Below are 25,264 nucleotides of genomic sequence, written 5' to 3'. Positions count from 1 at the left end.
ACACACATACTCTGTTGGTCCACATTATAGATAAAAAAGGCAGAGACAGTAGGTCATACATTTGCAGCATATCTGCTGTGTGTGTGTCCTGACCATTGAAGAACATGTGAAAGGGAGCAATGAAAGTATGCAGAGCAAGAGGTGCACCCCTTTCTGTAAAGTGCTCCTTCGGACAGTGGAGCTGAAAACTTGGACACTGAAACAAAAATAAGGAACCAATCATGATGTTATTGTTGATTTGTTTAGATATGTTTTCAATTGTCTCTGTCCTCTGGCCCTCTCTGACTGGCAGGGGGGAGGGGAGGGGGAGAGGTGACAGTCTGTGTGTGAGAAGGAGAGGGAGGGGCTGAGGGGGGAATCTGCATAGCTAGTCTGCAGGGGTGGGTATAAATGAGATATAACGGACATATATTTGATCAAGAACTAGTCCTTGGATCAAAACCCAATATAGACATATGTGGTATCATGAGAATCGTAAGAACCTGAACTTTAGTAATTATCAAAAAAATGTGGAACTTTCATTACTGTGTGATTGCAGCCTCTGCTTAAATAGAGATGTGCAGCTTGCCGTTGAAACATCACATAAAAAACAGCTGTAACTCAAAAATGCTTTAGGCATATGTTATGAAAATGCACAAGGTCCTTTCCCATGATGTTCAGATTATATCTATGTCATCTTGCTGGTACTGCATCTCTAGGTGGCGGTGTAATGAATTAATAACCTGTGCAACCAGTTGATGTCTAATTGTAGCGCCCCCTTTCTGTGCAATGTAGTCACATTTGGCACACTACTTCAGAGTAATGACGTACATATGTGTACAAAGTTGTGTTTGATTTGGGTGAAGTTTGTTGTAGTTATAGCTCAAAGAGTGCATCGAGCCCCGCCCATGCATATTTGTTAAATAACTGCCACAACAGCGTGTCAAAAGTTACAGATTTTTTTGATAATTATTTACCTACAGTCTATACAGACTTCAAAAATACCAGCTGTTTATTGATAAGACAAATTTCCAGGGAGGAGTGCGAAAAGCTCCATTTTCACATACCTGACTATTGTGGATAAACTATGCATTTTTTGACAATAGTTGTAATTGCAAAGTTGTAAGGCAATTTGCAGAGTATGAAATAAAGCAAACTGCTTGTCAATATGCTTATATTTCGTTGAGATATTCCATATTTGCATGTTGAAAAAATTGAATTGCGCCCCCTAGTGGCTATTGTTATGAAACTGTTTATGTGCTCAGGAAGTGGGGCCATGGACATACCATGCAAGTGTCATGATGATAGGACCTTGTTAAGGTCATGAAACAGCTGCTGAAATTTGATTGGCCGATGGTGGACACGTTTTTTCGAATATGACATCATCGTCATATAATCTGAGTCAGCTCATCACACACTATACATGCATACCAAGCGGCATGTCAATGGGACAATCCTGTGAAGCGTAACAAATTTTTTGTTGTTATAGCGCCCCCTAGGCTTGCAGTTGCACAACCAAGTACTCATGTATTCCGGCCCTTATAGGGATTAAGCATGTGAAGTATCGTAGCATTCGGAGAAAGCGTTTGCGAGTTATAGCTGTATTTGTCTGATTTTTGGAACGCGAGCTCTACCCCTGTATTTGGGCGGAGTCTGGAAGCCAAGCAGTGATGAAATTCCAACTTTTTTTGGATAATTATTAAAGTTCAGGTTCTTAGGATTCTGCTGATACCACATATGTCCATATTGGGTACTTTTCCAGAGACTAGTTCGCGCTCAAAAATTTGTGCGATTTTGCATATTATGCAAATTAGCTCAAAATCTAAGTAGGCGGAGCTTATGGGTTCTTGAGGCTTTTTTGTAGGGTCTGACCTGAGGAATCTGGGAAAAAAAGAATTTCGTCTCTACGCCACACGGGGTAGGAGATATAGGGAGCGACGCGTTCCGCGTCGCTATAGCGCCACCATCAGGCTGATCGGGCTGATTTTTGGCGCCTGAGTAGCGGGAGGGTTTACTACCAGTTGACCAAACGACAAGTCTGTAGGACCTACGGTTTGGGCTGCCCATCGCGTTTCATCGGAGAAAAAGAAGAAAAAAAAAAAAAAAAAAAGCGGAAAAAACAGAACAAAAACAATAGGGCTCCAGCACTTGCAGTGCTTGGACCCCTAATAATAATAATAATAATAAAAATCAGAACAAAAACAATAGGCCTCCAGCACTTGCAGTGCTTGGACCCCTAATAATAAGTAGAAGAAGAAGAAAAACCCTATAGGGTGTGGGGACCCTATAGCGATTCAGGGCTAGGACCCTGATAACTACCCTCTACTCCCAACTGCAACCGTCTATTCTTACTGACCACCAAGGCGAGGCGCAGTTCATCTCGAAAATGTTTCTTACTTGCGACGTGGGACGCAACTTTTATTTTGACAGCTAGTTGCAGGATGTGACTTAATTCAGTGAGATTTAGTTGGCTCATTTGCGGAACTACAGCTCTATAACTCGATTGGATCTTCACTAAAATACTGCAACTTCATTGGCTTTGCGTCTCTGGTCTGCAGAAGGAAACGTTTAGGGAGACAGCAGGACGACATGGCTTCATGGTTTCGTGTACTTGGGGTAACGGGTATGCTTAGTCGCGCTTGCTGTAGCAGAAATCTAGGAAATATCAGAGGTAAGCGGCAATTTTATTTCGATAGTACATAATATACGAATCAAAACAGACATTTGGTAACTTAGCTCTACGTCAGTTGCCTTCAGCATTAAAAAGTGTTGAGGCTATGGCATACAATTAGGGCCGAAACCGTGTAGGATCACTCGTCTGGGCACGTAAGATTTTACACGTAAACACGTCTTGTCTGTAGACATTCTGCCTATATTTATTTGTGTATGTATGTGTATATATATATATATATATGTATGTATGTTCAGGATGTTGTAGTGTTTTCTTTTTTCCATTGTAACTCAGGGCTTGATTAGATTATTTGCACCAGGCATGATGTTTGGCAGAGAAAACACTAAAATATGCATAGCAGGGACCTGAAAAGAACATAATTACCAAAATACTTCACAAAGATATATTACTGTGGGTGGAGAATTGCACAATTTTGTAAAACATAAACATAACAAAACAAACATAACGTGTAGAAGTTTTCATGATTCATGTTTTACAAGTAGCAGAGCAAGTACAAAACGATACACAGAAGTGCATATACGTGGATGTAATAAGAGCCATTTAGAATGCAAGTGGCTCCTGACAGTAAGGTAGATTAACTCACTGAAAGTATCAGACTTTAATTGTGGGCAGTGCGTCTGTGTCAGAGATTAAAATTGATGTAAAATGCATGTATAACATTGCAAATGTTTTTAAATGTTAACTCATTATGAATCGTATAAAATGATCAAATAAAATGTTACAATTTTGAATTATATAAATAACGTATTATAGTTCTGTAGATTTCTAAGATCTCAATGACTGTGGAAATTTAATTTTACACTTTGAATGTTTTTTAATATTTGTCATATTTGTTATTTTATTTAATAACTTAAACTGACATTCTGCATGCTACATCAGAATGTATTTATTAGATGTAAACTTTTTTTTTTTTTTTTTTTTTTTTTTTTTGTGTAATGAATAATTGTAATACAACACACAAACGTTCTCCTGCCCTTTTGTAATTTTATGTTAACTGTTGAATTTAAAAATAAGTAGTTTGAAAATTGCAAGTGAAGAATTTATTGGTAAATGCATTCATTATGAGCTCCATCAAGAAAAAGCATGTAATCCCTTTGTTGTATTCTTGGGGATATTGTATCCAAAAGTATGCAGAGAGATGGTTTGAAATCTGAATTACAAATTATATGTTACACAAAAAATGTTTTAAAACCTATTGGTATAATTAAAAATGTGTTAATCATTTTAAGGTATTCAGTATCCTTGGGTTATATTAAATAAACTTATTAATCCTGAAATCTTAATTATGTAGTTTAATGTAGAAAGGATCTCAGAAATTTATTCTCAAATTAAGGTGGGAAGGAGGGGGCGAAATTATTTAATGTGGAATGGGCAGCGGGTTTGTTATTCTGGCTAGAATACATTATTTTTTTCATGCATTTTTTCGTCATTAAAAGGAAACGAAGTGACTAAACCAGCTCAGTCAAACGTGCTTACAAGAGCATAAACAGTTAATGTTAGTCCATTAGCAGCTCCTCGGTCTTCACTCAATCTGGTGTGTTTCCAAGTCTTACATCCCTTGGTTTTGAGGGTCCTTGGGGAATGAAAACAGGACGGGGAGGTGAGATTTGTCACTGCATCATGTTTCCCCTGACCCAAAGGAAAAAAGAAAAAAAAAACATGTCGCGTAAGGTGTGGCACTGTGACCACTGGCAATCTGTTCCTAACTTAACTAAATATAAAGATTATGTCATATGAAATTGCATTCACTATGAATGTGTATGTAAATGAAAAAGTGTGCTAACCTTTTCAAGAAAATCAGGCAATAGAAAACCTCAGCTTTGTCCTATATTGGAAAAGCAATGTCAACCCATAACCCTACAGCAGCAAGGTGAGCTTATCTCTCAGGATTATCTGGAGGGCAAGAAGAGAACACTTGTTCATACATTAAGATTGTTTACAGTTAGAAGTTCTCTTAACCAATACATTACAAAAATTGACAACAACAAATAAGAATAGCAAGAATAGAACCGCTAGACTAGCAATAACTTAATGATTAGTAAAATTTAGCTCTGTTAACTTGTGTGTGTGTGTGTGTAAACCTAGTGAGCTGCCTAGATAGGCACTGACTCCATAGACTGCTGTTTAAGTACACAATGGTCATCTGTCCTCATGAGGCAGATTATTGACAGACTGTGTCACGACTTCTTCCTGTCCACCGCACGCAACCGGTGTGTATTTTTTAAATTCTGACTAGTGTCACCTCAGCGTTTCAGCAGAGTGGATTCTAATCTTCCATTGTTTATAGCGATTTTATCTATTTTTGCTCTGGGAGAAGAGCGAAATGGATGGGAGTTGTTCTTGCATTGCATCCTAGGATTCCCTTCGCGATTAAAGAAAGATTTGATGCTGCCTTAAAATTCAGCCAAATTAAGATATCTTACAAGACAGTATAATGAGGTATCTACAATTGTGGGATCCTACGTGTCGGGAGCAGGCACATTGTGACGTAGAATGCTCTTTAGTTAGACAGTCAGCATGTGGATTTAGAGAAAATAAAAGGACTATTAATACCTAACTTGTTTTAGGTTCCAGAGCACATTCCATTGTCTGATCAAATTACTCAGTTAAACCTACATATAAACAAAAATGACAAACCTAAATAAATTTATAAAAGTTAGTCACTGCAGTTTTATAGTGCAACAAACCTTGATGTGTCAGTCTGTCCAGTAAAGCAAGGAAGTCTGAAAAATAAATATTGATGCAAAACACATTAAAGTTTGTAAAAACCTCTCAGTACTGTTTTGACACTGTATACATTCCCAAAAAATTGTATCAGAAACCCCTTTTTAACTCCACTTTTCTGGTGTAGTTAGAGACTATAGCTCATCTGTTGATCGCCAGAATCTGATCACACAGCTGCAACTGTCCAGATGTTCTTGATTGTAGGAACACTCTCAACCCAGCAGTGACAATGATGTATGTAAAAACCTCATTAACACCACTTTGACTGATACATTTATATCAGTACCATAAACACTACTGTAAACATCACCACAAACACCACCTTCAGCATAACCACAAAAACATTCTGAACACTACTATGAAACACCTTCAGGAACACCAGCATCATCACCATGTTAACACTGTCAACACCACCTCCAACAATGTCTTGTAAGTGTCACTGCTGTATTGAGAATGGAGAACCCATGGTGGAATCCACTGTTGGAAGGGGTAGAGTGATGAATTGTGCAGCAACAGATGAGCTACAGTGAGTAACTGGAACTCTACAAAATAGCCACAAAGTAGCTACAAGCTACATATACCTGGTGTAATGACAACACCACCTGTAGTGCATAGAGATTAAGGGAGGTCTTACAGTAGCTCTCAACATTACCTGCAGGAAGAAAGTGACACATAATGCTCACAACAAAGTTATTTAAAATTATTGTAGCACAAATTAAAACAAGATAATTGTTAATTCTATGACTACTGTGAATGGGTTATCACTGACTAGAGTGAAAGCTATAAAACCCAGCTATTTTTTTTTTTACTTTGATAACAAGCTGAAGAACACCTGAAAAAAATGTATGGAATAATATTTTGTATAGGTAATATATTAAATAGATTATTTGTATATTTTTAAATATCTTACATGATAATACTGAATTTCATATAAGTGAAGATTCTTATTTAGCAGTATGTTATGCTAATATTACTGAGCTTGGGTTTTTTTTTAAGAGGAAAAAAATAATTATGTACAACTTACAGCAGTTAACTAATACATTTACTGCTTTTTATTATTTTTTTTACAGAAGTAACTAAGTTTATACATCGATTATTTTCGTTTCATATTAGCAATAAAGCTAGTCTTAAAGCTTCGATAGCTAACATTGCGTTTAAACATCTGAAAGGCATTATAAAAGTGGCTCGCCATCTTTATTTGATGAGACGTGGTCGTTCTTAAGCAGTTCATAGCGTGAAGGGCGATTATAAACAGATTATAAATTAACAAAAATCCGACTGTTACTCAACTGAAGTGTCAGAGAACCGAAAAGGCTGCAGCAGTGCTGGTGAAATGACCGTTAAGTCAGTTGAGTGCGGCTCCGATCCGCGCAGTGACTCCGGGCCAGGCGCGGCCACAAATCAGTGACACGTCAGAGATTAGAATCACAAATAGAACCCGACTGGATTCGGATTGTATCTTCTAACCATAACTGACTGTTACGCGGATCTGCCGGAGGAAAAACGGATCCGGATCGGAGTCGCCTGCTATTTGGGTCAACAAACTGGCCCCCCTATATCTTTCTGACCTCCTGCACCATTACTGTCCATCTCGTCGCCTTCGATCATCGGACATCAATCTCCTCACTCCTCACGTGGCCTTTGCCATAGCTGCTCCCACCCTCTGGAATTCTCTCTCTTCACACATCCATGCTTCATACTCACAACAAACATTTAAAAACATATCTCTTTAAGCAAGCTATCAGACTCCACTAACATCCTTTCTGTTATTTTATATTTTGTGTTTTATTTTCTGTAAAGCGTATTTGATTTGTGTGAAAGGTGCTATATAAAACTGATTGTAAAGATATATAATAATTATGACCAACACGTGTGTGTGTGTATATATTTTATACACACACAGAGGTGTTGGTCATACAATTATTAAATTAGAATATCACAAAGTTGATTTCAGTAGTTCCATTCAAAAAGTGAAACTTGTATATTATATTCATTCATCAAACACAGACTGATATTTCAAATATTTATTATTTGTTTATTTATTTATTTGATGATTATAACCGCAAAACTAATGAAAACCCTAAATTCAATATCTCAGAAAATTAGAATAATATTTAAAGCCAATACAAAAAGAGGATTTTTAGAAATGTTGGCCAACTGAAAAGTATGATCATGTATAGCACTCAATGCTTAGTTGGGGTTCCTTTTGCCTGAATTACTGCAGCATGGAGTCATTCAGTCTGTGGCACTGCTCAGGTATTATGAGAGCCCAGGTTTCTCTGATAGTGGCCTTCAGCTCTTCTGCATTGTTGGGTCTGGCGTATTGCCTCTTCCTCTTCACAATACCCCATATGTTTTCTGTTGGGTTAAGGTCAGGCCATTTTGCTGGCCAATGAAGAACGGGGATACCATGGTCCTTAAACCAGGTACTTGTAGCTTTAGCACTGTGTGCAGGTGCCAAATCCTGTTGGAAAATGAAATCTACATCTCCATAAACTTGGTCAGCAGCATGAAGTGCTCTAAAACATCCTGGTAGAGAGCTGCATTGGCCTTGGACCTCAGAAAACACAGTGGACCAACACCAGCAGATGACATGCCCAAACCATTACCAACTGTGGAAATCTTACACTGGACCTCAAGCAACTTGGATTTGTGCCTCTCCTCTCTTACTCCAGACTCTGGGACCTTGATTTCCAAAGGAAATGCTTTCCAGAGGAATGCTTTGCTTTCATCAGAGAACATAACTTTGGACCACTCAGCAGCAGACCAGTCCTTTTTGTCTTTAGCCCAGGTGAGACGCTTCTGATGCTGTCTCTTGTTCAAGAGTGGCTTGACACAAAGAATACGACAGCTGAAACTATGTCTTGAATACGTCTGTATCTGGTGGTTCTTGAAGCACTGACTCCAGCTGCAGACCAATCTTTGTAAATCTACCCCACATTTTTGAATGGGTTTGGTTTCACAATCCTCTCCAGGGTGTGGTTATTTCTATTGCTTGTCCTTTTTTTCTTTCCTCTCTCCCCTCCTTTCTACCAAATCTTTTCCTTTCCTTCACCTCTTCACTTGCTTGAGTGTGGCACCAGGTGTCTTCAATATTGAACCTTTTCACAATATTCTAATTGTCTGAGATACTGAATTTGGGGTTTTCATTAGTTGTCCGTTATAATCATCAAATTAAAAGAAATAAAAACTAGAAATATATCAGTCTGTGTGTAATGAATGAGTATAATATACAAGTTCCCTTTCTGAATGGAGTTACTGAAATAAATAAATTTTTTTCACGATATTCTAATGTTATGACCAGCACCTGTATATTTTCAAAGGAATTGGCTTTTGTTTATGGGATAACAGACTTGGCATTGACTAATGTAGCCAGCTGTTCATTTAGCTACCACAGACATTTTAAGAAGCGTGTTTTATTTTAAATACCTCCAAGTGTATATATAATACATAATGTTTCGGTGGAATTTAATATTAGCAGAATTTGTGGTAGTTTTTTTATTTCTTTTGGCAAGAGCTTACTAAGATTTAAAATTAAAGATTTTTCATTTACAATATATTTTTTTAAACATTTCTATATCATTCATTTAAAAAATAGCCTATTTCCTATGGTTTTGTGTAAAAGTAATGACTTCAGTCTGAATATTCAACTAAATATTAGGAAAAGTGATAGTATCATTTTTAATTCTGGGAAACTTTAAGACTAGCAATATAAGGAAAAGTGTATATTCATATGTATTTTTCACTAATTAAAAAAATAATGTTAAATTTAAATTGTTATAATTGTTGTTTGAGAACTCAGAATTCATAGCATATTCCTTTTTTTTCAGAATATAAAGCATTATTATTAAGCAATATAATTAAATCGAATGATGCTGTCACTGACTCTGTCCTGCAGTTGTTCCTGTGTTTTCTCATGGCATATCAACACATCATGAGCCAGCTTCTGACCAGTACTGGTAAGCATAATTAGTGCAATGCTTTGGATTTTATTTTTTTATGTCATTTTTTGTTTGTTTAGTTTGTGTAGTTCAACTGCTGTGTTAAAAAAGTAATTATATTCAGTAACATTTTGCTGGAGACAGTCCCTGATTTGCCTAATACACACTGTTGAATTGTTTTACTCTCTTTCAATTAGTAATGTGGACCTTGGTGTGACACTTGATAAAAAGGCTGTAGTGTGTTTCCACAGCACTACTGACATTGCCTTTGAGTTGACAAAGGTAAGACGAGCAAACAGTTTATGCACTATTAATATTTAAATATATATCGGATTCTTGGTGCTTTATTGGTAACTAAATATATACTTGCCTAAACATTTACCTGTGGTGGCAAGTTATTTGTGGCAATTTATAATGCAGATGTTTATGGATTTGCTTTTTAGTATAATATTGATGATTAATGTACACATTTTCAAAGTGTATTCCCTATTGGTGTGTTGCCCTGTGAAGGACTGACGCCCCTCCAGGGTGTATTCCTGCCATGTGCCCAGTGATTCCAGGTAGGCTCTGGACCCACCACGACCCTGAACTATATAAACGGTTATAGATGATGAACGAATGAATAAAGTTCATCAAAAGATTTCCTCCAAGCCATCAGTCATTTAATGGGCTTTTTTTTATGTTATAGCACCATCTAGGATTGTAGTGGCACACCAACTTAATTATGACATCTGCTCCTCAGTCTGATCAAGTATGTGACGTTTTGAAATTTTTGGGGAAAGCGTTTTTGAGTTATAGGTGTATATTAGTGTACACATATAGCATATATTTGGCTTGAGGAATACATGCTAGATCTCGAGATATTGGGAGTGGCCTGTAAGCTACATAGTAATAAAAGTGCAACAATTTTTGATAAGTATTAAAGTTCAGATCCTTAAGATTCAGCTGATGTCCATACCATAAGTTTTGCAAATTATCAAAATAGCAAAAAATCTAAGTGGGCGGAGCTTAGTGGTTGTATCGACCTTTTTGATTCGGCAGGAATCAGTGGGGAAAAAAAATTCGTCTCTACGCCTCACGTGGTAGGAGCCCCATAAGAAAAGGCGTTGTCCTTCGCTGTAGCGCCCCCATGAGGCCAATCAGGCTGATTTTTTGCACCTGAGTAGTGGGAGGGTTTACTACCTACTGGCCAAGCCTCAAGTCTGTAGGCCTTACGGTTTGGGTTGTGCGATCGTTTGTAGTGCAGAAAAAGAACCGGAAGAATAATAATAATAAAAATAAAAATCCTAACAATTATAATAGGGTTTCAAGCACTTCATGCTCGAACCCCTAAATATAGCCGCAAGCGGCAATTAACGGGGTTCTCGCTAAACAGGCCTGTTTGGAAGCACTAGGCCTACATTGTTGACATGGTACCTTTAAAAACCAGGCCTCTAAGTAGAATCTGTAATTTGAACCCATTTGAGCAAAATTTGAAGGAGTTACAGACGTTCAAGTAAAACTTGTGATAAGCCGAAGTGGTTCATTTGCATATGGTGGCCATCTTGAATCAAAATGTCAACATTCTTTCTATAATTACCTAGGGAGAATAACTCAAGAGAATTGGACAAAAATTCAAAGAATTATTGACAAAAGTATATTTTGCAAATTAGCTCAAAATCTAAATTGGCGGAGCTAAATGATCCAAATAGCAGATTAGTTTGTCTTAAGCCAAGGAAACAGGGAAAAAAAGATTTTGTTTTTAGGCCTTAGGGTTTGGGAGATATAGACCTCAATGCTTTTCCATTTGCTGTAGCGCCACCATCTGGCCAAAGAGTGTCATTTTCCTTGGCTGAGTCATTTCACACCTGCTGTACCTTGCTGGCAAGTGTGGTGTTTCTGAACCTTACAGTCTTTGCTCCACATTGCATTTTGCATAACTCTCATCCACAGCAAAATGTGTAGTCTTAGACTACCATCTGCTGGTGAGAAATGACTACTTTCCCACATTTATGGCTCAGATATAAATGCTTATACAGAAACATTTGAGTGTGTACTACTATGTGAATATTTACCGAACATGGACATGTGGTGTCAGCTGAATCCTAAGGAACTGAACTATAATAATTATCAAAAAAACTTTTATTACTATGTAGCTTACAGGCCCCTCCAAATAAGAGAGATCCAGCATGTATTCCTCAAGTCAAATATATGCTATATGTGTACACTAATATACACCTATAACTCAAAAACGCTTTCCCCAAAAATTTCAAAACTTCACATACTTAATCAGACTGAGGGGCAGATGTCGTAATTAAGTTGGTGTGCCACTGCAATCCTAGATGGCGCTGTAACATAAAGCCCATTTTAATCAGTTATTGTCCAATTGTAGCGTCCCCTTTTGGTGGATTGGAGTCATATTGTATATACATCTTCATAGTAAGGCCATACATATGTTTGTCAAATTTGGTCTTGATTAGGCTTAATTATTTTGAGTTACAGCTGAAAGAATGTTTAAAGCTCCACACACTTCGATTAATTGATTTATTACAACAACAGTTTATCCAAATGTTGAACTTTTTTTGATAATTATTGACGTACAGACTCTGCAGATTCTAACAAAGTCAATTGTTTGGGAATAGAGCGAGATTCCACAGACTAGTTTGAAAAGATTCAATTTTAAACAACTGGTGATTGAGAAAATATGATGCATTTTTTGACAACACTTGCAATGACAAAGTTGTGAGGCCCTCTGCAGAGTATACAGAGAAGTAAACTGCGTGCCGATACGCTTAATTTTCTCTGAGATATATCATATTTTCTTGATATAGCGCCACCTAGTGGTTACCGTTATGAAACGTTTTATGCACTTAGGAAGTGCCACCAAGGACATATGATTCAAATCCCATGATGATTGGACCTTGTTAAGGTTGTCAAACATCTGCTGACATCTGATTGGCCGATGACGATCACAATTTTGCCCGAATCGAGTTGTCCTTAATTTTCTAGTTATAGCCTTGCCCACAGAAGCAGCATGCCAAACAGCAGTCCGATCTGCCTTGCAGATGCTGAGATAAAAACTTGTAGCCTTTACAGCGCCTCCTATATGAATATTTGCTCCTCCTTTGACATGCTACCTCAGAATCATATCTGGAAGTAGAATATGAAATTTGAACACATTTGAGTAAAGTATGAAATTGTTATAAATTTGTAAGTTAAACACATGATAAGCCGAAGAGGTTCATTTGCATATGGTGGCCATATTGAACCAAAATTTCAACTTTTTTTTGATAATTATTAACCATCAGACTCCTGCAAACATTTTGGCACCAAGCTCAAGAGAATTGGACAAAAATCCCCGGACTAGTTCGCAAAAGTAGGTTTTGCAAATTAGCTTTAAAATAACGTGGGAAAACTGAAATTTTGACTCACCCGTTTTTGATTTGTCAGGACCCAAGGAATCAGGGGAAAAGATTTTTGTCTCTACGCCTCATGGTGTAGGAGATATGAACCTAAACGCGTTTCACTTCGCTATAGCACCACCATTAGGCCAATCAGTGTAATTTTTGTTGTCCTCCAAGATGCACACACACTACATCTATCCTCCAAGTGGGGAGTCTGTACAACCTATGGTCTCTTGCTTTTACAGGAGAAAAAGAATAATAATAAGAAAAACCGTAACAAATACAACAGGGTTCTACACACTGTAGTGCTTGAACCCTAATTAAAATCATAACAAACACAATAGGGTTTCAAGCACTTCGTGCTCGAACCCCTAAATATAGCTGCAAGCGACCATTCCCGGGGTCCAACCTGGTATTCGCTGGTAGAAGAACAATGTGCTAGCATATGAGCTGTCCTGAGATAGTAGGGTCTTTGGTAGTGTTTGTAGGGTTTGTGTAGTGTTTGTAAGGTGTTCCATGCTGTGCAACCCTGGCATCTCTTTGGAGGTGTAGCATGAGATGGAGGAGTAGCGGATGACAGAGACAGTATAGAGCACAGAAGTCACTCTGGAGTTGCACTCTAGTTTCTCACCCTAATGTTCAGGACCCCCAAACAGCAGATATGATGTGGAGTAGCTTGTACTCGAGTCCGTCATCAGTGGACAGAAGACAATCTCTGCTGGCAGTTTTTGGTTGTGGACTATTCTCTGTCCAGCAGTGTTGCTGAGGGATTTAAAATGCCAACACCTGAGTCATACCTGCTGTATGGGTGTCCAGACCATTGAAGAGCAGGGTGAAAGTGAGCAGTCTTTGCAGAGCAAGTTAGCATTTGACATTTCCTGACACAGGAGCCACACTTTAATATAGATTTTTTTAGTGCTTTTAAATGTGATCCTTGGTGTTCTGAATTGAAAGAAGGGGTAGTAGATGAGTGGGTGAATTTCTAGACTGCAGACCGGTGAATGTGGGGCTTGGGTTACAGAGACAGCACAGAGCACAGAACTGACTCTGGAATTTCACCCTGCATTCTCACCGAATGTTCAGGACCTCCACAAAGACATGATTTGGGTGGTGGATAATTCTTAGCACTGCAGTGACACTGACATTGTGGTGATATGGCAGTGTGTGTAGTGCTCTTATGAGTGGATAAGACTCAGCAGTGCTGCTAGAGATTTTAACACCTGTGTCAACTCACTGTCCACACTGAGATACATATATTTTATTGGTCAAACTTATAGACATAAATTCAGAGACAGTTGCTCATACATTCTCAGCACTGTAGTGATATTGACATTGTGGTGATATGTCAGTGTGTATTGTGCTCTTATGAGTGGATCAGACAGAACAGTGCTGCTGGATAATTTTAAAACCTGCGCCCACTCACTCTCTACACGGTTACACACACATACTCTGTTGGTCCACATTATAGATAAAAAAGGCAGAGACAGTAGGTCATACATTTTCAGCATATCTGCTTTGTAGGTGTTCTGACCATTGAAGAACATGTGAAAAGGAGCAATGAAAGTATGCAGAGCAAGAGATGGACCCCTCTCTGTAGTTTTAGATCTACAAAGTGCTCCTGTGGACAGTGGAGCTGAAAACATGGACAATGAAACTAAAATAAGTTCCAAGTTCTGTTTGATTTAGGTGAAGTTAGTTGTAGTTATATCTCAAAGAGGGTATCGAGCCTCGCCCATGCATATTTGTAATATAAATTACTGCCACAACAGCGTGTCAGAAGTTCCAGCTTTTTAAAATAATTATTGACCTACAGTCTATACAGATTGCAAAAATACCAGTTGTTTATTGATAAGACAAATTTCCAGGGAGGTGTTCGAAAAGCTCCGTTTTCACATACCTGATTATTGTGGATAAATTATGCATTTGACAATAATTGTAATGGCAAAGTTGTAAGACACTATGCAGAGTATGCAATAAAGCAAACTGCTTGTCGATATGTTTAATATTCGCTGAGATATTCCATATTTGCATGTTGAAAATTTGAATTGTGCCCCCTAGGGGCTATTGTTATAACTGTAAAAATAGTAAGCTAACTATTTTTGTCCTGCTCTGACAGCTCTACTGCCAGAATGGAGGGACTGCTATCTCTCCCTGGTGCCCCTGGATCTTCACAATAAGTCTTAACTATAGGCTATCCCTAAAATCCATATGTGCACCTCCAGCTTCTTAATATTTTAAAAAATGTGTCACTTCCTATAGCAATGGAAGAAGAAAAATAGCTTAACGTCTTACAATCTTCACATGTAACAAGTTCATGGTCTATACTAATATAGAAGCCTTGAGATCTGTTGAAGAAACTGCTTTTTTCCAATGAAGATTTAAAGTGAAAATGCAGATGAACAATTTAAACAAAGGGTTGTTTCAGCACTTTCATATGTTCAGCACTGTCAAAACTTCTAATTATCAATTGGGTCAAGCACTCATAATTTGGAATAAGAAGCTTTGTTACAAACCACTTAAAATGTGCTCTAAAAATAAAATTTAAGTGAATTGAATGTACTTTTTAAATGTTTAGTCTAAATATATACATCTGTTTTGTTTTATAGAACATTTCAAGACCAGACCTCCGTGATCTTGCAGAAAAACATGATCTGGTACTGAAGTCAAAATTCACTGATGATATTTTAAAGGACAAACAAATGCCAGCTATAGAGGAGCTTTCTAAAATGTTTTTCACTACAAAGCACTGCTGGCTACCTGTTGGAGAGTAAGTCCATTTCTATAGATTATTCTATTCAATATTGGATTTTCAGCAGTGAAAATGTTGTGAAATGTTATGTTGTGATCTTATTTTTATGGTTTCGTTTTCATTATAAATTACCCATTTTTAAGTGTACTATTTATGACCTGTTTACATGTATAAGATTTAAAAATTAGACAAGCTTGTTCTGTTACTTTTTCCCTGCAGATATCACAGAAGGCGCTGGAAAAGAAACCCACCCAAAGACAGATAGCTGTGTTGTGTACATTTATATCACTTTTTTATTTTGTGTTTGAACTCAGTATATTTTGAATTGCAAGAATTGTACAATATTGTTTTAGTCAATTTTGTGTACACTCTTGATCTCCCCACCCTTTAATTAAACTATGGTTTAAACGCAAAAGTTTTTTTTGCCTGTCCTGCCACCCTTTCACATTTGGTCAACATGCTTATTGGCCTTCCACAACTGTTTTGCAGCACTTTATTTTAGTCATATTTCAAAGTTCTTACAAAAGAAATACCACATATTTAACTGGAAGAAAATTGGAGGAAATTATCAAATTTTCTAGCCTATGCAAGTGTGTTTTAATCAATGTAATATCAAGCTTGCATTCCTAATTCTCTGAGATACTTTTGCATGAGTTGAACTGACTTAATTGGTCTTATCTGAATATAATATTTCCATACTCTAAGTTATAATTTAAGATAATATTATGATCACAACCTTGTTTCTACACTCCACATCTATTCTCACTGTAACTCTGCACACTTTCTTTGGTCCCTTTCACCCTCTTCTGATGGCCTGATTCCCACAAGACAAGAGAGCAGGTATGATTTAGAAGATGAGAGAAGAAGAGAAGAATTCTCAGTGCTACAGGGATGCTGATGTGTTGCACTAGTGGATGAAACAGCAGTGCTGCTGGAGTTTTTAATCATTGTGTCCGTTCACTGCATTAGACACATAGTTTGTCAGTCCACCTTGCTGATAAAAAGTCGGCATAGTTGGTGCTAGTCATCCTCCTGTCCTTCATCTGCTTTCACTGGATAAAGGCCACAGGATGCTGCTGACTATACTTTTGATTGGTGCCCTTCATGTAGGGCAAAAATTCAACAAATTAGTTTTACTTTTGCATAGCCATTATTTGCATCCTTTGACTTGGTGTGTAGGGAATTCCTTGCTGCACCAGGAATGGTCATGAATAGGCATATTTTAGATGTAAACCACATAAATCTTTCACTAGATAACAGGAAATGTTTGAACTTTTGCATGAATGCTATTTATTTGCATGAGTGCTATTTATTAGGCTAGCTTCACAGATAAATATTACTTTTTATCAATCAAAGAGAATCAATTACTGTTCATTCCAGAGACACTGGATAATGATAATGATATTTTTTTTAATGCAAAAAATTTGCTGGATGATGAAGGAAAAAGTGGACTTCCCTCCAACCCTCAATGCTCACTTTAAACAGAAAACCTTGCTAAAGAAAAGATTTTCGGTCACATGTCAGCCAACTAGTCAAACAAATGATTGTCATAAATGGTAGAAGGTCAAATTAAGCAAAAATCACAGTAATCTTATTCAGAACATTTGTCATCCCGATAGGTGTGGAGGTTTTATTATAATTTAACTGAAATTATTTGGATTGATTGCCTAACACGGTTTCTTAGGATGCCAAAATGAGATATGCTAAAAGTGAGATTTTGATAGTTACAGCATAGACCCAAATGTGACAGGCTTACCAAAACTACTACAATCAACAATATTCTAATATTCTAATTTATTACATGAATGCAAAATAGTTTTAAGAGCTCCAATTCACATACCACATTCATATTTATTTTATTTTTAGAGATAGACTTTGCAGTTTAACTACAGTAAAGCCTTTGTTCAATCAACAAAACCCTTTTCAAGGGTCTGAAGAATAATTGTGATACTTTAAAACTGAGACAGTATTATATACATTAATGTTAACTATTCTTATACAGTTTGTTGAATCTGAATTAAATACGGTATATTCATCTGCAGCTAAATGAGAACATTTTCAGGCTACTGAAGAAAAAATACATACTGTCTCTAGTGCATACCACCCTCAAACAAATGGGCAGGTAATGTTTAATTGTAACTCTGTACACCAGCAAAAATGAATTGTGATATTGTCTGTTTATAATAATTTATTAAGTATTGTCTGTTAACATGTCCATGAAAAATGTGTATATTAGTGATGATCTGACAATCCAAAAAATACATATATAAAACTTTTTAATATTACATGTAATGCAATCATAAATCTAGGTTCAGCTGTGCAGTCTTAAATTGTGTGTTCATATCACACCCACCCAATTGGGAAAAAATTTACTTTATTTAAGTTTTGTTCATATTTTTCAGCCAGTGTCGCTTTTTTAGCCATTTGACTCAGAATATTTTAATTTTGGTGCAGCATTAATCTGCATGTTTCAAAAGGAGTAATATGTTAATTTATTCATTATTTTGCTTTTTATTTATTTTTATTTCGGTTTAGTTACAGATTCTGTTCGGGACTGTTCATGACCATTCATACTGGACAGCAAAGAGATTATTTGACTGTCTGTATGCATGCTCAGGGCCCAAATGGGGAAAAAATCTTGGTCCAGTTCAGGAGGCATTGGCAAGTACCATTTCACTACAGTTGTTTTTGATTCACTATGACTGAATGTAGTCAAACTTTGTTTGTGTCCTGTGGGGATTTCTGTTTAGCCAGATAAACAAAAGTCAAGCCTGTCTAGTGTGAAAAAAGCTGAAGAACATCCCCTGCTTTGGGCTTATCTAACTAAGAAATTTTACTTTGTGGGCTACACCCCAGGTCAAGTGTTTAACTTGAGTGATTTTGATGTTGTTTTATATTTATATAGTTAGACTATGTTCGGGACACCAGTTGTCCTGCTGCAGAGCTTGTAGTAAAAGATGGCAGCATGTGTCTAATGCAGGAGGACTTTTGGAGTCTTGGACTAGACCAGTGTGTGGAGTCCAATGTAAGTTGTTGCTAAAAACAACAACAATAATGTATGTTGTTAAAAACAATAGTGTATTTCATTATGAAAGTGTTTTAAGTGAATTTATGTAATAACATAATTTTGGGAGTAGGACCACCCCCAAACTCTTCCTCTCAGCCCTATATATACCCTGCAAATTCACGTCATTTCCTCGTTGGACAAATTCGCCTCATTTAGTTCAGGAGATGGATCTCGACTCGAGTGCTTCACAACGTCAGCTCGCTCCTCCGCGCTGGGTCATTCCTGCTGGTCCCCATATTCTGAGCCATGTTCTGCCTTTATCAAGCCGACTGAGCCTCCTGTTTTAAACTCCTCCTGGCCTCCACCCTCTCTCCACCCTTTTCTCATATTCATTTATCCAGCAGGGGGTCTGGCTTCATACGCATTCATAAGCCGCCCTGAACTCTTCTCCAAAAGACTTCTGAGTTCGGCTCCCCGTTTCAGCCTCTACGGGCGTGGTCCGTACTAGTAAATTCTTTCTGTAATTATTTTCAGATCAAAAATAATTTAGTGAGAGAAACTGCCCAGAAAAATGTAATTATAATCATACACAGGATATGATGAAAAATATCCTATGCCAATCCATTAGTAATTCACATAGGGCCCACCCCACTCTCTTACTTGCAGCCATAAAATTTCTGTTGTTTGAAACCTACAACTCAACACAAAGGTTGCTGTGGCAATTTATGATCCAATCAGCAACCAGCTACATCTAGCAAAATTTAATAGTGTCCTACACCTAACCACTAGGGCTGCTGTGGCTGTTTATGATCTGAGCAGCATCCAGGTATCCTTAACAACTACGGTTACTCATTGAGCCCAGCACGAGTACCCAATCCACCCACTGTATCACTGTTAACTTTACTTGATATTTCACCAACATCCACAATAGCACCTCTACAGTGTATTTCTCCAAATATTCTGTGCTCTCCTTATCCACAACCACTGACTAGACCTTTTAGCTGTTTCTGATAATTCCATCACAGCTGCCCTTAGTTTCAGGACCCTGATTCCATACTGCACAAGCAGGGATGTGGCAGACTTGGCTAAGTATTCCCTAACACCTATTTTACATGTGCCTGCCACCCACCCATTGAATATGCTTCAGCATGCCAACCCCTGTACATAATCTACAACTTCACCTACCCACTGTCAAAAATTTTGCAGCATTGGAAGGATGTTGTATGTTGCTCCCATCACCCAAAACTCTTGCCAGGAAATCTTCCACTTCTCTAGATTCTCCCAGTGAAGCAACTGGCCTTGTTTTGCCTATGATGCTGCTGTTGCTCAATGTGCCTCCTCTTCCTGCTTGCAAAGAAACCTAATCATTATTTGCCTTCTCTCTGGGGATGTGGCCTTTCTAATAGCTTTCCACGGATCACCTGACCCAAGGTCTGCTCTTCTGAACTGCACTTGCCAGTTGCATCTTAGCTCTAATGAGCTCCTGGCAACCTGCATTGCCACTTCCACTTCCTTCCTGCTTTTGTAACTGGCACTGCTGCTTTAACCACTGCATCCTTCGATCCTGACAGAATCATCTCGCGACTCACCTTTGCATATTTAAATTTCCATTTCTGCAAGTTTTTAATAATTTACATTTAGATTCTGGAATTTATACAAAGACACAGTGAATTTAAAGACTACGGATTATTTGCCAATATTTATTTCTAGATATTTTCTCAGTATTTCAAGAGAAAGACTACATGTCCAAAGAGAAAGACTATATGTCCATATGTTTGCGGCCAACCTTTCTAATGAAAACATTTAGCTATTTCACACACATTGCTTATCTAGTCCTTGTAGAGTTATGTTGCAGATAGAACAGGACTAGATATCTAGAACAAATTAACATGAACGTATTGATACCGTGTCTAACGCCAGGCATGGGGTAGAGTGGTAAAGCCCCCAACAAATGTGGGGCAATGGAACTGTGTTTTTTCATCCTACAATACTCAGAGCAGTGCCCCAACATATAGCAGAGAGCACAGTTACTCCAACTCCAGGTAGGCTCCGGACCCACCCTGAACTAGATAAGCGGTTTCACCTACCAAGCAGTGTGTTTTTGGACCATGGGAGGAAACAGGAGCACCCGTAGGAAACCCATGCAGACACGGGGAGAACACACCAGACTCCTCACAGACAGTCACCTGGAGCAGAGCACGAACCCACAACTGCAGGACCTGGAGCTGTTTGACAGTGACACTACCTGTTGCACCTCCGTGCCGCCCACTGTTCAGACAAATATAATTAAAATGTTCAAAATTCAGGCCTTTCAACCACACCTGAGTCTGACATGCTTTGACATTTTTACATACCTAAATGAAATTTTACCTACCTAAATAAGTCTGTTCCCAAAAAACTACACATGAATTCAGCACAAACCCAGCAATAATAATGAGAGAGATGTTTTTATTTAAATGAACTCTAAACAGACTATTTTTTCAAAGGTGCTGATATACAGTGATAAAACACAGTGTGAACATTTATGCAATTTTGCTTTGAGCTCTGAACTTTGTAGACATAAGTGTTGGCTGCACACTGGTGTTTACAGCTTTAATACAATCTATATTATAACAAATCTGATGTGACAATGTTTTTCTCAATACCTGTGGCTCACATACTGAATATTCATGAGGTATTTGTGAAACACAGGTGAGAAAGTCCCTCCCCACTGTCAAAGATAATGGCCCATTAGCCCCCACCCCACCCCATCAGTGTCTCAGTGCGAAAAACACAGCCAATTGCTTTTGTTAAATAAATTGACTAAAATTAGATTTTTTTTGTCATAATCCTCCAAGAGCAGTCAGATTAGCATGCTATTATCATATGAATATGAATGGGTGGGCCATCAAGGGTCGCGGGCTGTCTCAGAGAGACACGTGCCTCTTGTTACTTACCTTCCTTTAACAACCAGATAAAAAAATATACATTTGAAAATTAGACCCTTTAAGGAGTCTGTGGGTATGTTTATTATGTTTCTAGGACAAAAATTTATTGAGTTGTGTTAGTGTTTTTTGGCGCAAGTTCTGAATTATCTCACCGGCAGGAGTGCCGACTCCAGAGGGTTAATTCAATGTTACTGGTTCTGTACTGAGTATCAGCTGATACACAAAGATTATGTATATTATCAGAACGAAAAAAGTTGTATCGTTGTGTTTGTAGTGTTAATACAAATTAAGTTTTTAAATTATATTACAAAGACGTTCCTCACTTGCTAATATAAATTTGCTGCTATGTAAATGGGGTGGAGGCATAATATTGGCTCTTTATGATCATACTTCATATTCATATTTTCGTCTCTCTTAATTGAGAATTCTGTGCAACTTCTAAAGGACTGCACCACCACAACACTTAGCAAGAAAAACATAAGTTTCAATGCACATAATTTATTTATTATTCTCATTTTAAATTTACAGAACAATCTAGAGACAGTACACACCAAATACAGGGATGCAGGATTAGGGTTAGAGAGATAATAAATAAACACACAGGAAAGGTGAAACAAAATGAATTAAAAGATTTTCTTGGTGCAGGCAAGGGAGCATAGGTGAACATGAGTAAAAACATAAAAAAAAATATATATATATATATTTAAGTTTAATTGAAGTTCTTATGACCTCCTCTATGCCACTTATATAGGGACAAAAAGGAATCAGTCTACTCTAATATTTTCGCTCTCTTACACATGTACACCCATACAAATCAAGAAATATTTAGTAGGAATTGAGGTTTTCTCTTCAGAGTTTATGCATTTACTGTGCTGTTGATATGATCCAGTTAACAGTAAGGTTATACCAGTCTTACCGATTTGCTGTTTATTATTAAGTAAACGTGTGTCCACACACAGTTGTATAGCACCATATTGGTCAAGTGACTGGAAACATTACATGTAACAATACTTTAACCTTTGTTTATAATAAAAAAAACTTTCCTTATGAACAGGTGAGGTGCCCAGACAAGAACAAATATGTCCAGACGGTCTTTGCAGACGGCTGATGAAGATGAGTTTCCTAACAATGAAGTTCAAATGTGAAGAAACCACGTTATACAGTCATAAACCTCTCTACAATTCACACTTCAGTATATATATATGTGTGTGTGTATTAGCATGATTTCATTAAATTAATAAAGGAAAAAATTAAATAAATAAAGGAAAAATAGCATCATACCACATGTGGATAACCTTAAGGCATTTTGGGGTGTCTCATTATGACTGAAACAAAGTAAGAGATGGAATAAAAAGAAATATGGGTATTGAAACAGATAGAAAGAGAAAAAGACTGGGGAAGGGAGAGAGTGAATGACATGATACTCATGATACAGATAAACAGAAACATGGGAAGAGCATTACAGAGACAGAACTTGAAAGAAAGAGTAAATATTAGACTGCATATACAGTACAATATGTAACAGGGCCTTGCAACCACCTTATCACATTACCTTACAGCAACATTAAAAAATCTTAATGAAAATGCAAGTATAAAATGAATGACTACTGAATTACTTCAGTTCAACCACCTAAATGCATTTACAGTGTTTTGGTCTTTTTTGTACATCTCATACTGATGCTTTAACCAACATGTGATTTTTTCTGTTTTTTATTTATTTATTGAGCATTTTAAAATATTTTTATAGCAAAAAAATAAAATCTAATATGATCTTACACATACAGTATTATTGTGCTCATGGTATGATACATCAATATGTATTTAATATAAGTATTTATGTCTTTAAATATCTAAATATGTATCTAATAATTTTCTCTTTCTTTTACAGGTAAACTCAATAATGAATTTGTTCTTTCAAGAATAGCATCATAAATATACATGTGTAGACGAGAAGTAATGAGCAAAACCAACAGCTCTGAATAGAGAAATTTCCACTTAAAAGCTTCACTTAAATTTTTTTTAAAGATTACAGGGAAAGCCAAAAACTTGGCTCAAAAAAAAAAAAAAAACTTAGAAAAGAAATGCTGTTGTGGCATGGTAAACCTGGCAACAATGAGCAAATACTTTCACAGCACTCTCTCCAAAGTCCTTCTCTGAATGTTTCGGTATCTTGATGCTGTTAGGGGTGATGGTTCATTCACTGGCTGAGACTGAGAAACCTGCTCAGCAGCTCTGGGGTGAGTACATGCAGACCAACAGTAACAATTAAAGATAGGCCACCCACATTTTTCTGTTCATTTACAGTAACTTCTGTCTGTGACCATGGCCAAATGCAATGGATACCAACCCACTTTCATAAGGTCCCTTTTTCGCCCCCTGCAGAATTCACTTCTTGGCCAGAGCAACAAACAGCAAATGTTTGCCTTTGCCTTTTAAATGGCCAGAAAAAAAATATTAATATGATTTTTTCCCACTTTTCTACCAGTTGATATGCTGTGGCTTTAATACATCAGATCTGACTGGAGCTTTAGCACATTATTTAACATACCTTTTTCAAACTGTGCAGGAACACAGGCCAGAAATGCATTGCTGTAGAAATTAAGAGCCAAATTAAGAGAATTTGGGACTAGAGTCACCTCATTCAAAATTACAAAGAAATATAACTCCAGTGTGGTTATTAAAGCTGGTAAATAAACACAATGCAGCTATTTCTTTACAGTAATCCACTTTCATTTAATCATGTTTTGCAATAGAACCTTGTAACCTTACAGTATTAGATACACAATATTAGATTTAACTGAAACGTTAGACTCAATTGACGATTTGAGGGCTGAGTCATATTTGAATATGTCAGAAGTAGAACTTTCCTCAAATCATTGTGTTTTCGTTTTATATTCTAAAAGTAAGAAAATAAAATAAATGTGGACAGAGATGCCTATAAAGAGACTTTAATATTTAAATATGTTAAAGCAGGTAGTGTTGCAGTCACACAGCTCCAGGGAGCTGGAGGTTGTTGGTTTGAGTCCCGCTCCAGGTGACTGTCTGTGAGGAGTTTGGTGTGTTCTTCCCGTGTCCGCGTGGGTTTCCTCCCATACTCAAAAAAACACACATTGGTAGGTGGATTGGCAACTCTAAAGTGTCCGTAGGTGTGTGTGTGTTGCCCTGTGAAGGACAGGTGCCTCTTTGAAAACAAAATTAATGTGATTGCAATCATTTGATGAATCTACTCTCTAAAATGACATCACAGCTCACATAATGTATTTATAACCACATATAACCACATAAAGTTTCATACAATTATATATTTCCTCTAAATTTGCCACACTTACAAAATGCAGTTTTAAGTAATCAATAACCAGATTTGAGCTTCTGACTTTTCAGAACAGTCTTAATGTTCCAAGTATACTGCTTTAGAACAGTTATTACTTTCCTTCCTTTTTGTTCCAACTATAATAACTATGCCTGGCCCAGAGTTCCAGTACTATATTTAACATGTTCAACTAATGAGCTATCTAATTAAATGTTGTCATTAGTGACTGTAACATTGCAACACACTGTAAAATACATCAAATTTGCCGTGCATTTGTGAGTATGCTGCTACGTTAATTTGGAATGTAGCATGTTAAATATTTTAGCTTTCATTCATTATCTGTAACCCTTATCCAGTTTAGGTTTGCGGTGGGTCCAGAGTCTACCCAGAATCATTGGGCGTAAGGTAGGAATACAACCTGCAGGGGGCGCCAGTCCTTCGCAGGGCAACACAAACATTCACCCACACCTACGGACACTTTTGAGTCGCCAATCCACCTACTAATGTGTTTTTGGACTGTGGGAGGAAACCCACACATGGACATGGGAAGAA

General features: G+C 37.3%; 1 protein-coding gene and 1 long non-coding RNA gene across 2 annotated transcripts; one reads left to right on the top strand and one right to left on the bottom strand.

Moving 5' to 3' along the window:
- Window positions 1–2,408: 2,408 nt before the first annotated feature.
- mrpl42 (mitochondrial ribosomal protein L42) lies at window positions 2,409–15,895 on the top strand. Its single transcript, XM_066669760.1, has 5 exons — window positions 2,409–2,650; window positions 9,294–9,354; window positions 9,534–9,618; window positions 15,326–15,486; window positions 15,688–15,895. Exons 1-5 carry the CDS (start codon window positions 2,569–2,571, stop codon window positions 15,731–15,733), a joined length of 435 nt encoding a protein of 144 aa, XP_066525857.1. The 5' UTR covers window positions 2,409–2,568; the 3' UTR covers window positions 15,734–15,895.
- Window positions 3,691–7,200, bottom strand: LOC136695602 (uncharacterized). The gene is made up of 4 exons (XR_010802319.1): window positions 5,977–7,200; window positions 5,359–5,394; window positions 4,456–4,564; window positions 3,691–4,300 (listed from the first exon to the last, which is right to left on the bottom strand). It is a non-coding gene; the product is annotated as an uncharacterized lncRNA (long non-coding RNA).
- Window positions 15,896–25,264: the final 9,369 nt, after the last annotated feature.

The sequence above is a fragment of the Hoplias malabaricus genome, chromosome 4 (genome assembly GCF_029633855.1).
Source record: "Hoplias malabaricus isolate fHopMal1 chromosome 4, fHopMal1.hap1, whole genome shotgun sequence".
NCBI lineage: Eukaryota > Metazoa > Chordata > Actinopteri > Characiformes > Erythrinidae > Hoplias > Hoplias malabaricus.
Note: the sequence above shows the minus strand (reverse complement) of the source record. Positions and strands in the feature narration are given on the sequence as shown.